The following is a 13,978-nucleotide window of genomic DNA, read 5'->3' as shown; positions in this document are numbered from 1 at the left end:
AGTTAAATATTAGATCTCTCGCATCTAAAGCAGTTATAGTTAATGAAATTATCACAGATCAGGAGTTTGATATACTCTGTTTAACAGAAACCTGGATTAAACAGGACGAGTATGTAGCTCTAAATAAAGCTAGTCCTCCTGGATACAGCTACATACACCAGCCTCGGTTAACTGGTAGAGGAGGAGGCGTCACAGTTATTCACAATGATAATTTGACTATTGTACAAAAACACAGACACAAATTTAATTCATTTGAAATTCTTTATAGTAACATACAGTGGTGTGAAAAACTATTTGCCCCCTTCCTGATTTTTTATTCTTTTGCATGTTTGTCACACAAAATGTTTCTGATCATCAAACACATTTAACTATTAGTTAAAGATAACACAAGTAAACACAAAATGCAGTTTTTAAATGATGGTTTTTATTATTTAGGGAGAAAAAAAATCCAAACCTACATGGCCTTGTGTGAAAAAGTAATTGCCCCCTGAACCTAATAACTGGTTGGGCCACCCTTGGCAACAATAACTGCAATCAAGCGTTTGCGATAACTTGCAACGAGTCTTTTACAGCGCTCTGGAGGAATTTTGGCCCACTCATCTTTGCAGAATTGTTGTAATTCAGATTTATTTGAGGGTTTTCTAGTTGTGGCATGGCCTTTTTAAGGTCATGCCACAACATCTCAATAGGATTCAGGTCAGGACTTTGACTAGGCCACTCCAGTGTCTTTATTTTGTTTTTCTTTAGCCATTCAGAGGTGGATTTGCTGGTGTGTTTTGGGTCATTGTCCTGCTGCAGCACCCAAGATCGCTTCAGCTTTATTTGACGAACAGATGGCCGGACATTCTCCTTCAGGATTTTTTGGTAGACAGTAGAATTCATGGTTCCATCTATCACTGCAAGCCTTCCAGGTCCTGAAGCAGCAAAACAACCCCAGACCATCACACCACCACCACCATATTTTACTGTTGGTATATTGTTCTTTTACTGAAATGCTGTGTTACTTTTACGCCAGATGTAACGGGACACGCACCTTCCAAAAAGTTCAACTTTTGTCTCGTCGGTCCACAAGGTATTTTCCCAAAAGTCTTGGCAATCATTGAGATGTTTTTTAGCAAAATTGAGAGGAGCCATAATGTTCTTTTTGCTTAAAAGTGGTTTGCGCCTTGGAAATCTGCCATGCAGGCCGTTTTTGCCCAGCCTCTTTCTTATGGTGGAGTCGTGAACACTGACCTTAATTGAGGCAAGTGAGGCCTGCAGTTCTTTAAATGTTGTCCTGAGTTGTGCTCTTGGGGTAATTTTGGTCGGCCGGACACTCCTGGGAAGGTTCACCACTGTTCCATGTTTTTGCCATTTGTGGATAATGGCTCTCTTTGTGGTTCGCTGGAGTCCCAAAGCTTTAGAAATGGCTTTATAACCTTTACCAGACTGATAGATCTCAATTACTTTTGTTCTCATTTGTTCCTGAATTTCTTTGGATCTTGGCATGATGTCTAGCTTTTGAGGTGCTTTTGGGCTACTTCTCTGTGTCAGGTAGCTCCTATTTAAGTGATTTCTTGATTGAAACAGGTGTGGCAGTAATCAGGCCTGGGGGTGACTACAGAAATTGAACTCAGGTGTGATAAACCACAGTTAAGTTATTTTTTAACAGGGGGGGCAATCACTTTTTCACACAGGGCCATGTAGATTTGGAGTTTTTTTTTCTCCCTTAATAACGTAAACCTTCATTTAAAAACTGCATTTTGTGTTCAATTATGTTATCTTTGACTAATAGTTAACGGTTTTTGATGAGCAAAAATCATTTAAGTGTGACAAACATGCAAAAGAATAGGAAATCAGGAAGGGGGCAAATAGTTTTTCACACCACTGTAAGTGTATTTAACTATATTAGGTCAGCTCAGTCGATTCCGCTAATTGTCATTTACAGACCTCCAGGGCCGTACTCTGAATTTCTGTGTAGTAGGACCCACTCATAAAGCAGGTCACACTTTAGATTTAATAATATTATTCGGATTAAGTATAAGAAATTTATTCACAATTCTACTATCTGAAGTTATCTCAGATCACTATCTTGTCTCAATTGAAGTGTGTCACAGTAATAATGTACGCACAGCGCTGCGCTACCGTACTAAACGTACTAGGGTCCTACTATACACTGATTTACTCCTACTGAGTCCAGTATGGACATAAACGCTGTTCTCAAAGGGTCTTCTGGATTCTCAAAGTAAATATTAGTTAGTTTCTCAGGAAATGTTGGATCTGTTAAAACATGTTCACAGTCTGTAATAAAAGTGTAAAATTCCAATCAGAAAATAGACTCTTGAGACATGAATTATGAACAGAATTTTTTTTTTATTGATTACTAAACTGCAAATGAATTTAAATATAAAGAAATATCCCATTATTTGCTGACTCTTAGGGGAGATGTGGTCTCTGTGTCCTGAATGCTGTGTGTATGTGCAGAATCAGTGCTACAGGCAAAAACATATACAGTTGACTCCTGAAAATTGTAGGAGTTACGTTCTTAGAGCACCTATAAATTGTAAAAAATAAAAAAAATAAATAAATAAAAAAAATAATGCAAATTTTGGATAAGGTAAAATAATGTCTATAAATTACTATTTTTATAGTTTACACCCTAAATCTGCCCCTAAACACTTTAATTACATTTTAAACTCAGCTTAATAGATTACCATAAAAAATTATTAATGTAAACCCGTATACTGTACAGAACTGTACTGCTGTGTCTCCCGCAGTGCTAGAATATAAAATACAGATGTTACCTCTGTATGTACTGTAAATCATGCAAGCGTGTTTCCTTCTGTATACGATGTTGTTTTCTGTGGTATCAGTACTGGAGGGTAAATACGGTAATAATTCACCGTCCCAAGCTGCATTTTCCTCTACAGTTGCTTTGTGTTCTCTCTACAGAACTAAAAAAATATACAGTATTATATTTTATATGGAAATTTGGCTGAATTTACATTAATATTTATGTTACAAAATTAGTTAATTATATTGTTCTTAATAGTTTAGAGTTAAAGCGCATAAAATATTATATATTATATATATAAAAATGGTGGAGGACATTTTTGGGGGGTTTTTGCAAATAATTATTAGTTAGATTCTAAGGGAAAAATCTGAGAACGACTGAGGCTGTGAACTCTGAACCGCGACCTCACGGGGGTTGACTGTATAACGGAAAGCTAGTTATCTTTACTTATCTTTATTTATTTATTAATGGTGCAACACCTAAATTAGATTAGACTAAGTTAATCTGGTGGCCATGTTGACACACACACATGACTGTAAAGTCGTCCAAATGCAGTTAAATCCCAAATGAAAGCCCACAGCTCTGGTGTTTGTACACGTCACTACTGTAGAATCTGTAGCGTTTCATAAACAAACCTGAATGAAAAATAATCTCTGAAAGATAAACAGGTGACACCGTCATGGTTACAGAGTTATTAACAGTAATGAGGATTTTACAGACACAACACACTCACACACACAGATACACATGTACATTCAATTCACTGCTTTTCATTCACATACAGCAGTTCAGTTAGAGATTTTCTTCTCACAGATATATTTAAACTGTTCATTACAGGAATCATCACCCCAGTTCTTCACAGGATCAGATGTTTTACCAATTACAACACAACGATCTTTTCCTGCAGCACTGTTTGGTCCTTCACTTGCCCAGAACCTGAAGGAGAGAATCAGAGGATCTGCTGTGTTTCTCAGACTAATGAAGAGTCAGTAACTGTATCAGAAGTAAATTATTAGTTCAGTGATTTCTTACCCAGTGATCAGTGTTGTATCGTCCACCCACTTCCACTTGTTCTCTCTGTTACTCAGACCAATCCAAGCTCTTCCTCCACCCCGCAGTTTATTGACGAATTCCTGTCAATGTTTGTAGTAAAAATGCAAGAATAAATAAGGGACACAAACACACACACACACACACACACACACACACACACACACACACACACACACACCTGTTCCTCTGTGCTGTTTATGATCACCAGGTTTGCTCCTCTCACTCTGCAGCTCTCTCTGCTCTCAGTCCAGGTCTTCTGCTCAATATTGACGATGTAAACACTGGAGCTGGAATAATTCCATCCTGTACTTAATCCTGGATTTTTTTTTTTTTAAATGGAAGAATAACGACAGAATTATTTTTGCCTTAACATTATTATATTTACAGTATATTTGTAAGTCAGTATTTTTTTACTTCATAAATAAATTGTGATTTTTAATTTCCTAGTGTCATGAGAAAAACAACAACAACAACAACAACAGAAGCACAGACTACTACAGACTCGCTGTTACAGTATGGAGAAGTAATAACAGGAACAGACTTGTTTTAATGATGTTTTATTGATAAATTAATAAATGTTAATTAAATGTAATTATGAATGTTTACAATTATGTTCATTAATAATCATGTGACAGTTCTGCAGTAAAGTGTTACTCACCCTGTTCTAAAAACCTCTGGAGTTCATCTCTCTCCCTCTGTAACTGGGTTCTCTCCCTCTGAAACTGCTCTCTCTCTGTATTCAGGTTGTTGTTACAGGTCTGTAACTGGTCTCTCGCTACAGTCAGGTTGTTGTTGCTGGTCTGTAACTCGTATTTTGTCTTCAGGATGTGGTAATTAATCCACAGCACTGTGATGGCAGTCAGCAGGAGAACACACAGCAGCATCTCACACACTGCAGTCAGTCTGGACCACCTGCTCCATGCAGTGTCTCCTCCTAATGATCAGTGATCACAGAGACGTTTTATTTTCTTTTTTCATGTGTTCTGTATGTTAAATCATATTAAACTCACTGACTCTGAACACATGTACATGGTCATATTTGTAGTTATCTGTCATGTGTTCACATGGATATTAATATTCCACTAATAATCATAATAATGTCCTGATCTAAATAAAACTACATCATGTAAACACTTCAGTCAGAACAGTCTGACCCGATGCAGCAGATCAGAATGAGATTTTAACTGTAATGGGGGGGTGTAAAGACTTCATCTGATTGTTTCTCACTTGATGGAACAACATGAACAGTTTGACAGCAGAACATGCAGAGACTTTAACTTATTTTGCCAAATTATTACAATTTGATGATTTAATCGCATCACTTCTTTCTTTCATGTGATCAGTAAAGATGTTTCCTGTGAAACACAGCGGCTCTGAGTGGTTTAAATGTCTTCAAAGGGTTTTCTGAGACCACTGAAGACAAAAAAGGACACTTACACTCTTATAGCCGTGTGATGAAAAAAAGAAATTATGACACAAAACTTAAAATATTCATGAGCAATTTGTGTACAAGAGACATGAGATTTGTAAGTGCTGTACAGCCAAGTATAAACAGCTTCAGACACTATACACAGACTATAAAAAAGACAATAATAAGAAATAACATTTCCCTTAGTGCATTACATTAATTTAGCTCTAAAACAATAAACACTCTCACTTAATCATTATTTCTAGTGCTTATCCAGGGTCACAGGAGGCCTGGAGCCCAAACCAGGGGACTCAGGGCACGAGGCCGCGTACACCATGGACGCGGTGCCAATCAATCACAGTGCACACACACACACACACACACATAAGATTAATATCTTCATTTACTCTCTCAGGACCCCTTTAGCACAAATTCCTACATCAGTGTGTCATGGCACAGCGGTGATCAGTCTGTGGCACTGCTGAGGCGTTACTGAAGAACAAGGTGCTTTAACAGCTGTCTTCAACACGTCTGTATTGTTGGGTCGGGTCAGAACCATAACATACATCACATGTTTCACTTAAATATTTCCATTTTATGTTTATTTTGTAGTAAAGTTTTCTCCAGACTATAATTCGGCAGGCGTTACTTCTGCATGTCATATGCACAGTTGCTATAGACGCTTTGTGGTCTGACCTCGGGTTTCAGTAGCCCTGAATTCACCATAGATGATGATGATGAGGATGATGGAGTACTTGTAGTACTTTTGTAGTTTAAGTAAATTTTAGAACATCATGGTCTTAGGACTTTAACTTGAGTAAAATGTTTAAAGCAGTATCAGGATAGTCCTATTTTTTTTTTTAACAAAGCTATGCAACATTATTCTGCTAATTAACCTCTTACTAGCTGGCCCTGAATCCTCTCTGTTCTCTGCAGTGTTACTGTTACTGGATACACAGCTGATGCATTTACATTTTTCACACAAGTAACTACTGCTGGGTCAGTAAAATTTAGAACAGACCAGAAGGCAGCAATGTTTTAAAAACTATATATATATATATTAAAAAAATAATAAAAAAAGAAATCACAAGATATACACAGTATAAGTTCCTGAAACTGGAGAGGACCAGAGAACCAGGTGGGTCATTAATTGGATGAGCTGCATAAGCCCTCAGTGGCTCCATCTAGTGGGGGAAATGGAAACTATCTGAAACCTGAAAGCCTCATAGAAAACAAACAGCAAGTCCACTTGTATTTTCCTGCACAGCTGTACCTCTACATCAGTTACTTGTGTGTGACTTTGACCTTTGTATAGTACTGGAGATCCCTTTAAGGTACGTTTAAAACATACGATTAAAAATGAGTAATTGATTTGCAGTTACAGATTAACCATAGACATCATGCAGGTAATCACAAATAAATATTAAAAAAGCTTTTGACAGATACAATATTGAAAAAAAGTTTTAATAAGTGTCTTTGCGGGCATCTTGATAGACCCTCAGGTTTGTGAAGCAGAGCTGCAGTTTCTCTAATGTTTATTCTCTAAGTATTTATTTTAATATATTTAAACTGTTCTAATACTTCTGGTTACCTAAAATTAGGTTGTGTGTAGATTCATAGGATCCTTTTAAGATTATTGAACCACACTGGTGTGTTAATGTCTGTTATATACATTTACAGTTTCCCCTTGTTTGTTTATATCCGGTTTATATTATTTTTTCCATGTTTTTAATATTCTTATCAACATGGGACTGACAAATGAGCTTGCTTTAACCGCGTAGGTGAAAAGAAGATCAGAAAGTAACGCTGTAATGTAACTGATTACTTTTTAATGACGTCCCCCAACACTGACAATGACTAATACTGTCTGAGGCACTTCTGTCTCTATTATACTAATATATGTTTTCAACCTATTAACAGTGTAAAAAGTTTTTAGTAACTAGTAACACAGTTGTGTATTACTTTTGCTTGAATAGTGTTTCGGCTATCTGTGTATTTTATGTGAATTTTCTGTCCATCACTTGATATTCATGTTAGTAGCTGCTGATCGATCCAACTACAAGTGACTCACCTGTGCACCGTGACACAGCAGTCTATCAGAATGTAGAGCCGTAGTGAGGCGAAGCTTCTGAGTAGTTACGTCAAAATATCAGAAAAGCAGAAGTTTCAGAGTGGTGCTCATAAAAGAAGTAAGTACTTGGCACATACACACACACACACATTTAGAGACAAATTTTAGGCAAATGTTTTGGTCATAAACCGATTTGTTCGTACTCTGGGGCATTTGTAAACCGAGTTTCCACTTTACTTCATAGCCACATGGTGAGGCACTAGGGTGGTTAAAACACCAGTCTCATACTGTAGTAAATTTTAATTCATGAAAACCTGGTGGACTTCCTGTTATAGATGCCAACTGGGGAATCCTTCAACATGCCCTAAAGCACCATTGTGTCCTTTTCTGCTTAGTGAGGTCTCATTTAAAAGAATTGGGATGGAAATTAAATGTCCATTAGAATGAACTGCACATGGGCAGAGCTTTGTGTGAGTCTAATGGGTAACACAATGATATAACCAGAAGCCTCTTCACAAAATCTCAGCATGTAATTATGTGGTTCACTCCACTGAAGAATCTCCCATGTCAGAGTCCAAAAGAGATTCTGTCTGATCACGACACAGCTTTCACATCACACAAACTCTACGAATTAACTCCATTCATATAAGTGTGTACTCAGAACTGGACCCCCCTATACATGCACTACACAGGCCGTGTAAGAGTCTTGTGTAACACCCAAGACTTCACTGACTTGGAGGAGTACACGTCATCAGTGACCAGCTACATTAACAAGTGCACCGATGACGTCACTGTCTCCAAGAGCATCATCTCACGACCCAATCAGTAACCGTGGATTACTGCGTGTATCCACTTCTGAGGACCAGAAACTCTGCCTTCAAAGCGGGAGACAAGGTGGCCCTCAGAACAGCAAGGGTCAAACTTTCTTGGGCCATCAGAGAGGTGAAGCGCGCACACGCCCAGAGAATCCACAATCACTTTAAGCATTCGGGCACACACATCCAGACTGTGCAACAGCTTTTTTTTCACAAGCCATCCGTCTCCTCAACAAAAAGGGACTGGACTGATAAACACAAACACACACACACACACACACACACACACACACTCACACACACACACACACACACACACACAGCTTAACTCAACTACCTCAAAATATTGGGACTGGACTGACAAATCAACACAAGCACAGACACACTGACCTACACCACCAAATTATCGTACACACCAACCTGTAAATGCTTCACTGTTTATCCCTTTTGCACAATGATCATTACTGGACTACTTTTTGCACTAATTCCTCAATTCTTGCTGCTGTGTTAAGGAATGTTTATGTTTACCCACTACCTCAACACCATATTTTATGTTCTGTTATGTCGTGGTTGCGCACTGTCACTTTGTTGTTGCTCTTGTTTGCACATTTGCACGTGCACTTTATGTTGTCTATAAAACCTGTAGTTATACTTAGCTAGTTAGTTTTTGTTAATTTATGTTAGGTCTCTCTGTCCTGTCTCTGCTAGCCAGCTAGCTAGGCCTCTTGGTTAGCTAGTTTAGTGTCTATGTTAATTTATGTTGTAAATTTATGTTGCATGTAGCACCTTGGTCCTGGAGGAACATTGTTTCGTTTCACTGTGTACTAACTGTATATGGTTGTAATGACAATAAAGCCTACTTGAACTTGAACTTGAACTTAAGACCTCGAAATGAATGATAAAAAAATTATGCTTACTCAGTAATGTGTGAAATAAAAAAATTAATAATATAGAGAGCAGTAACAATAATAATAAAAAAATATTAATTCTTTCTTGTATTGCATCCTGAAGCTGGATAAATCTACTAAAAATAGATTAACTGTATGTGAATAAAAGCGTATTCACAGATTTATTATTTTTTTTTATCTTTGTAACATTATCCTCAATTACACCTGTTTATTGATATATAATTTAATAAAACGCTCTCTGGTCCATATGTTTCTTACAAGCTAAAGATGGGCAGGTTAGCAGCTAGCGACTAATGGCTAACCCAACCTTCTACAGCTCTTAGTTGTGTTTTAACTCTTTATAACTGAACACTGAGGCTGTTAACATGAATTAACAACTAATAAATATGAAAAAAATAAATTGTTTCTGCTCAAAAAAACTTTTCTCCACTTGTTTTGTTTGTTAGTAACACAAATTGGAAGACCTGCAATAGAAGAGCTCCACCAGAGTGTTATTTACAGAGTAGGATTTTTACATGCTTTAGTGTTTTTGGAGCATTTTAACGTCATATATCACCTTTATCTTCAAAAATAAATAAGGTAATAAATGCCAAGTAACCCGATAAGCTGATTAAAAGTACAATAAAAAAAGGAAAAAGTTTTTATTTTTCCTAAACAGAGAAGTGTGATTATAAGGACTAAACTAAGAGGAAGGCTCAGATGCAGGAGGAGATTATAACCGACCGGCATTTCAGGCCGTCTACTGTCTTTAGTAAGTGTCCTTGGATCTATACTACACTGTTTATGTGAGGACAGTTTAATTTGATTTACACATGTAAGTGTGTGTGAATGTGAGTGAGAGAGAGAGAGAGAGAGAGAGAGGGCGAGACTGTAGTCATAAAGAGAGCTAAGAATAAAACGCTATAGATTAGAAGGTGCCAGAGGAAGCATGAAGAGACCAATCTCACATGAACATGACATCACTGAATCAGAAAAGCAAAGCATGGTGAAAAAGGTACTGTTTTCTGTTCCCTCTCTGTGTTCCCCCTAACAGTGTGTAAATTCTTACAGATTTCCACCATCATCTCCATCACTGGAATAAAACACTGAATTACTGAACCTCTGCACTTTCTAACACTTTTGCCCAAACAAACTTAATCATTCTGTACCTGAGTGTTGAGCTTCTCGTCGTGTCTTAGAGTCAGTGCCATGACCTTCACCACTGTCTGCCGCATTGTAGGAACCTCTCGGCATCTTATCCTGCAAAATGCAATTTCATTTATTAAGGGAAAATCAATTAACAAACCTACCTGGCTCTATGTGACTAATATGCAGAAAAAAAGGAAAAAAAATACTTTTTTACAGCTGAGTACAGTATAAAAGTCCCACTAAAACATGAAATGACTGACAGGCTGAGTCTCTGTACTCTGAACTAAATGTGCTGCTGCCAGTAAATGAAGTTAGAGGAAGTTACACATCAGAGCCACAACATCATCAGTCACTTCTTGTGTTCAAAGTGTGAAAACATTTAAACTGCAGAACTCACGCATACCCCAACTGTACATGTGCAAGTTCAGCAGTTATATAAATGCAAAATAATGTTAGAATTGTTTTATAGTAATGTGCACTGTAAACCCAAATAAGTCAAAAAATTTGAAGTAATAAGTTACATCGATTTTTTTTAAAGTAGTGATATTGTTATTGAGTAGCCTAACTATTATTTTTTTGTTGTTGTAAATCAAATAAATTGTTGTTGGTCTTTCGGCTGCTCCCTGCAATGGATCGCTACAGCAGACAATCCGGTCCACACACAAGCTTGGCACAGGTTTTACGCCAGACGGCCTTCCTGACACAACCCTACCATTTTATCTGGGCTTGGGACAGGCACTTCTTTCAGTTTTTGGGAATCAAATCCAGGCCTTTTGCATGGTGGGCGAAACACCTACCACTGAGCCACCACTGCCCGTTACTGTTACTTAAGTACTTACAGATACTAAAAATATCAAATTTAAAAAGTGTCATTTCTACAAACTCATAAATACCAAAAAGTTCCAAATATTCATCAAGGTCTATTAATTTAAACTAATTGTAATTATTTAAGTTAACAGTACTCAATATGTTTAATTACTTTGAGCATTGGGGTTTACAGTGTACAGTACACCTTGAACTAAGACATTAATCAAATGATTTATTTACAAGTTATACACATTTCAGTAATATATTATTTTTATTGTTTCATATAATATCATTCCACAAAGCTGTTAGACTGTTTGCCTGATGCTGATCTACTGATCTAAGGGCAAAAAACAGATCACACAGATACCTTAAACATGACTGCTAGAATCAACCTGTTTGTAATTTAAAAATTAATAATAATAATAATAATAATAATAATAATAATAATAACAGTTAAATAAAAAGAGCAACAACACAGCTACTAATCAATAAATTTATTAACCAATAAACCAATCACTAAATGTCATTTTGCACACGATTGTAATAACATGCCATTGGGTCTTTTATTCCTTACTTTAACATTGTTCTGTTTTGTCAACACCCAATAAAGAGCTGCAAGTCAGACACTCACAAACCACGAGACAGCGCAGGCAGAGGAGAATGACATAGCTGTGAAAAACAGGGGGGAGGCGGAGGGGGGGGAGTACGAGAGAGTGTTGACATATGTGAGTATGAGAGGAGAACATCATCAATCGATTAACTAATAACAGACAGTTTTCCCTCACAATATGGCTCCTGTTGACTAACCCTAGGCTACCTGTTTATTCTGCTACCATGAGAGTGGTGTACTAAGAGGCAGTAAACACAGCGGATGCTGCCATGAAAAGAATAAGACAGGCGAACTGACAGTCACACACTCTGTAGAGAAACACAGTTTCACACAGTTAATGGGATCTTCTTTACAAAAAGAGCAGGAAGATTACAGGCTCTGACAAACAGAGGTAGTCTTGTACACTAAAAAGTGTTTAGTTCTTAATGTTTTTACTTCATCTTACTCTTCACATGTGGGTATACGGGGGGAGGGTTAATAGGTTGGATCACTGAAATGTGAAATTAATAGAAATATCAAACTATTGATTACTAAACTGATTAAAATGTACAGTGTGATCAAACACATTACACACCATCATTAAAACTCACACACTGTCTCCCAGCTTTAAGTAAACAGGAGGTCAGTTGTAGTTTATTGCTCCTGATTACTGTGGATCAGACCTGTGTCTCACTTTAGTGGACGCAGCGTTATTAGTGGTTAATAATACTTAGCTTCTATGGACAAGAAGGCTATAAGTTTCTGTCTCCCAGTAAAGGAAGAGACGAACTGCAGTAGCTTCCTGTGGTCGAGAGGGTAAAGCAACACAACACCATAGTGGAATATGAGTCGTGCGTTATTTTACAATTGCCTTCAGCTTGAACTACAGTCAGAGTATCCTGGATGTGTTGTGCTGGATGTTCAGTGAACATTTATTATAATAAAAAATGTTCAGTAATAAAACAGAGCTGAAATAAACTGCAGTAATTCATCATCGTCTTGTTGAACAGAGACTGTAGTGTTTATACACCGTAGCTGTAGGAGCATTTGTTTTAAATATTCCTGACAGAATGTAACTACAAATGTTTATCATTTCTGTGAACACAATAATATTAACTAACCTCTGTCTGCTTTTTTTTCTCTATAATGAACAGATGTAACATCTGATGATCAGCAGGCAGGTGTGTGATGAAGCTGCTTCACTTCAGGATTCAGTAATTCATGCTTTTTAAATCATCATCCACATACTAATAACATGTTCAGTAAACTTCTCAGTGTGAGTCTGGTAGTCACATGACTGTGTAAGGACTGTATAGAGGCGCATTAAGGCCTTTCTGTTTAAGTGTTGCTACATGCTGTCAGTTTCTCACTTGTGGTTTGTTGCAGGTATAGAATTAATAAAAGAGGAAACAAGCTTTCAGTACAGCAGCAACACATCCAGTCACTTACACAGTGAGACTTCAGACAGACACCCTGAGTGCAGTGTTATCACTGATCTTCTCTCCTGGGGGTCAAGGAAGAGCTAGACTTCCCCAGTTTTTTCCATTTTAATTGGAACAAAAATCTTTACCAGTCTTGTTTCAGGTTTTTATGCCAAATGTCCTTCCTGACACAACGCTACTCTCCCACTGTATCCAGTGACTGGGGTTTGGACATTAGGAATTTACACAAGATAATCAAGTCCCCAATTCAGTTCAACAAGATGTATGACTTTATTGAGCATGAATATCACTGGGATCCTATACGTTAGTGCAGATAATAATATATAATAAATTCTCTCTCACCGTGTCGGTCACTTTTGATGTAGTTAAGCAGAAAGAAGGGCGGAGCTTCCAAACTCACAGAGATTCCAGACTGACGTGCAGAGCTGTGAGTGATGGAGACGTACAGATCCAGACTCTGACTCTCTCTACACTCGACTAGCGGGAAACAAACACAACATGGGGCTTAACCGAGCTTTAGACTTTTAACTTTATTTTAAACCGAGCTTTAGACTGTCAACTTTATTATTTAACCGAGCTTTAGACTTCCGACAGACAAAACGACTCTCTGACATGTTTCCTGCTAAACTACACTGAACAACTTGAACCTGTAACTTCTTTCAGCCTCTGAGTCACTTTACACAGTATTTAATCCGGGAAAAGCAGAAGCTGCTCAGTCCTAAAGTATCTTTTATTCTCCGTGTCTGACCCTCGCCGTCTCTAATCGCTTCTCGTGCGCACAGGGGGCGTGTCCACATGATGCCTCGCTTAGAGGAAAGCGTTCTCTGAGGGCCATGTATACTGTATACTGTCATGTGACTCTGACCTGCTTGAATGATCTGCAGGTTATTTCTGTGACTGGAATATAATGTGATGCAGTTCATGAAGGACACAAGCTGAGGCTAGATGTACAGGAGCTAGCGAGCTAAACACTCATAATCAGGT

General features: G+C 37.6%; 1 protein-coding gene across 1 annotated transcript; it reads right to left on the bottom strand.

Annotated features, from left to right (window-relative positions):
• Positions 1-2,403: 2,403 nt before the first annotated feature.
• On the bottom strand, positions 2,404-13,494 carry LOC128508500 (C-type lectin domain family 4 member E-like). The gene is made up of 6 exons (XM_053479845.1): positions 13,337-13,494; positions 10,177-10,267; positions 4,485-4,760; positions 4,005-4,141; positions 3,806-3,906; positions 2,404-3,709 (listed from the first exon to the last, which is right to left on the bottom strand). Exons 2-6 carry the CDS (start codon positions 10,259-10,261, stop codon positions 3,562-3,564), a joined length of 747 nt encoding a protein of 248 aa, XP_053335820.1. The 5' UTR covers positions 10,262-10,267; positions 13,337-13,494; the 3' UTR covers positions 2,404-3,561.
• Positions 13,495-13,978: the final 484 nt, after the last annotated feature.

Source organism: Clarias gariepinus, chromosome 20, assembly GCF_024256425.1.
Source record: "Clarias gariepinus isolate MV-2021 ecotype Netherlands chromosome 20, CGAR_prim_01v2, whole genome shotgun sequence".
Taxonomy (NCBI): domain Eukaryota; kingdom Metazoa; phylum Chordata; class Actinopteri; order Siluriformes; family Clariidae; genus Clarias; species Clarias gariepinus.
The sequence above is the reverse complement of the archived record's forward strand: the minus strand, read 5'-3'. Positions and strand labels throughout refer to the sequence as shown.

Excerpts from the sequence above, each read along its gene's own strand:
- LOC128508500 (XM_053479845.1), bottom strand. The coding sequence starts at position 10,261 with ATGCCGAGAGGTTCCTACAATGCGGCAGACAGTGGTGAAGGTCATGGC. Across the intron at positions 4,142-4,484 it reads CCAGAGGTTTTTAGAACAGG|GATTAAGTACAGGATGGAAT; the intron begins GTGAGTAACACT and ends AAAAAAATCCAG. Across the intron at positions 3,710-3,805 it reads GATACAACACTGATCACTGG|GTTCTGGGCAAGTGAAGGAC; the intron begins GTAAGAAATCAC and ends TCTCTCCTTCAG.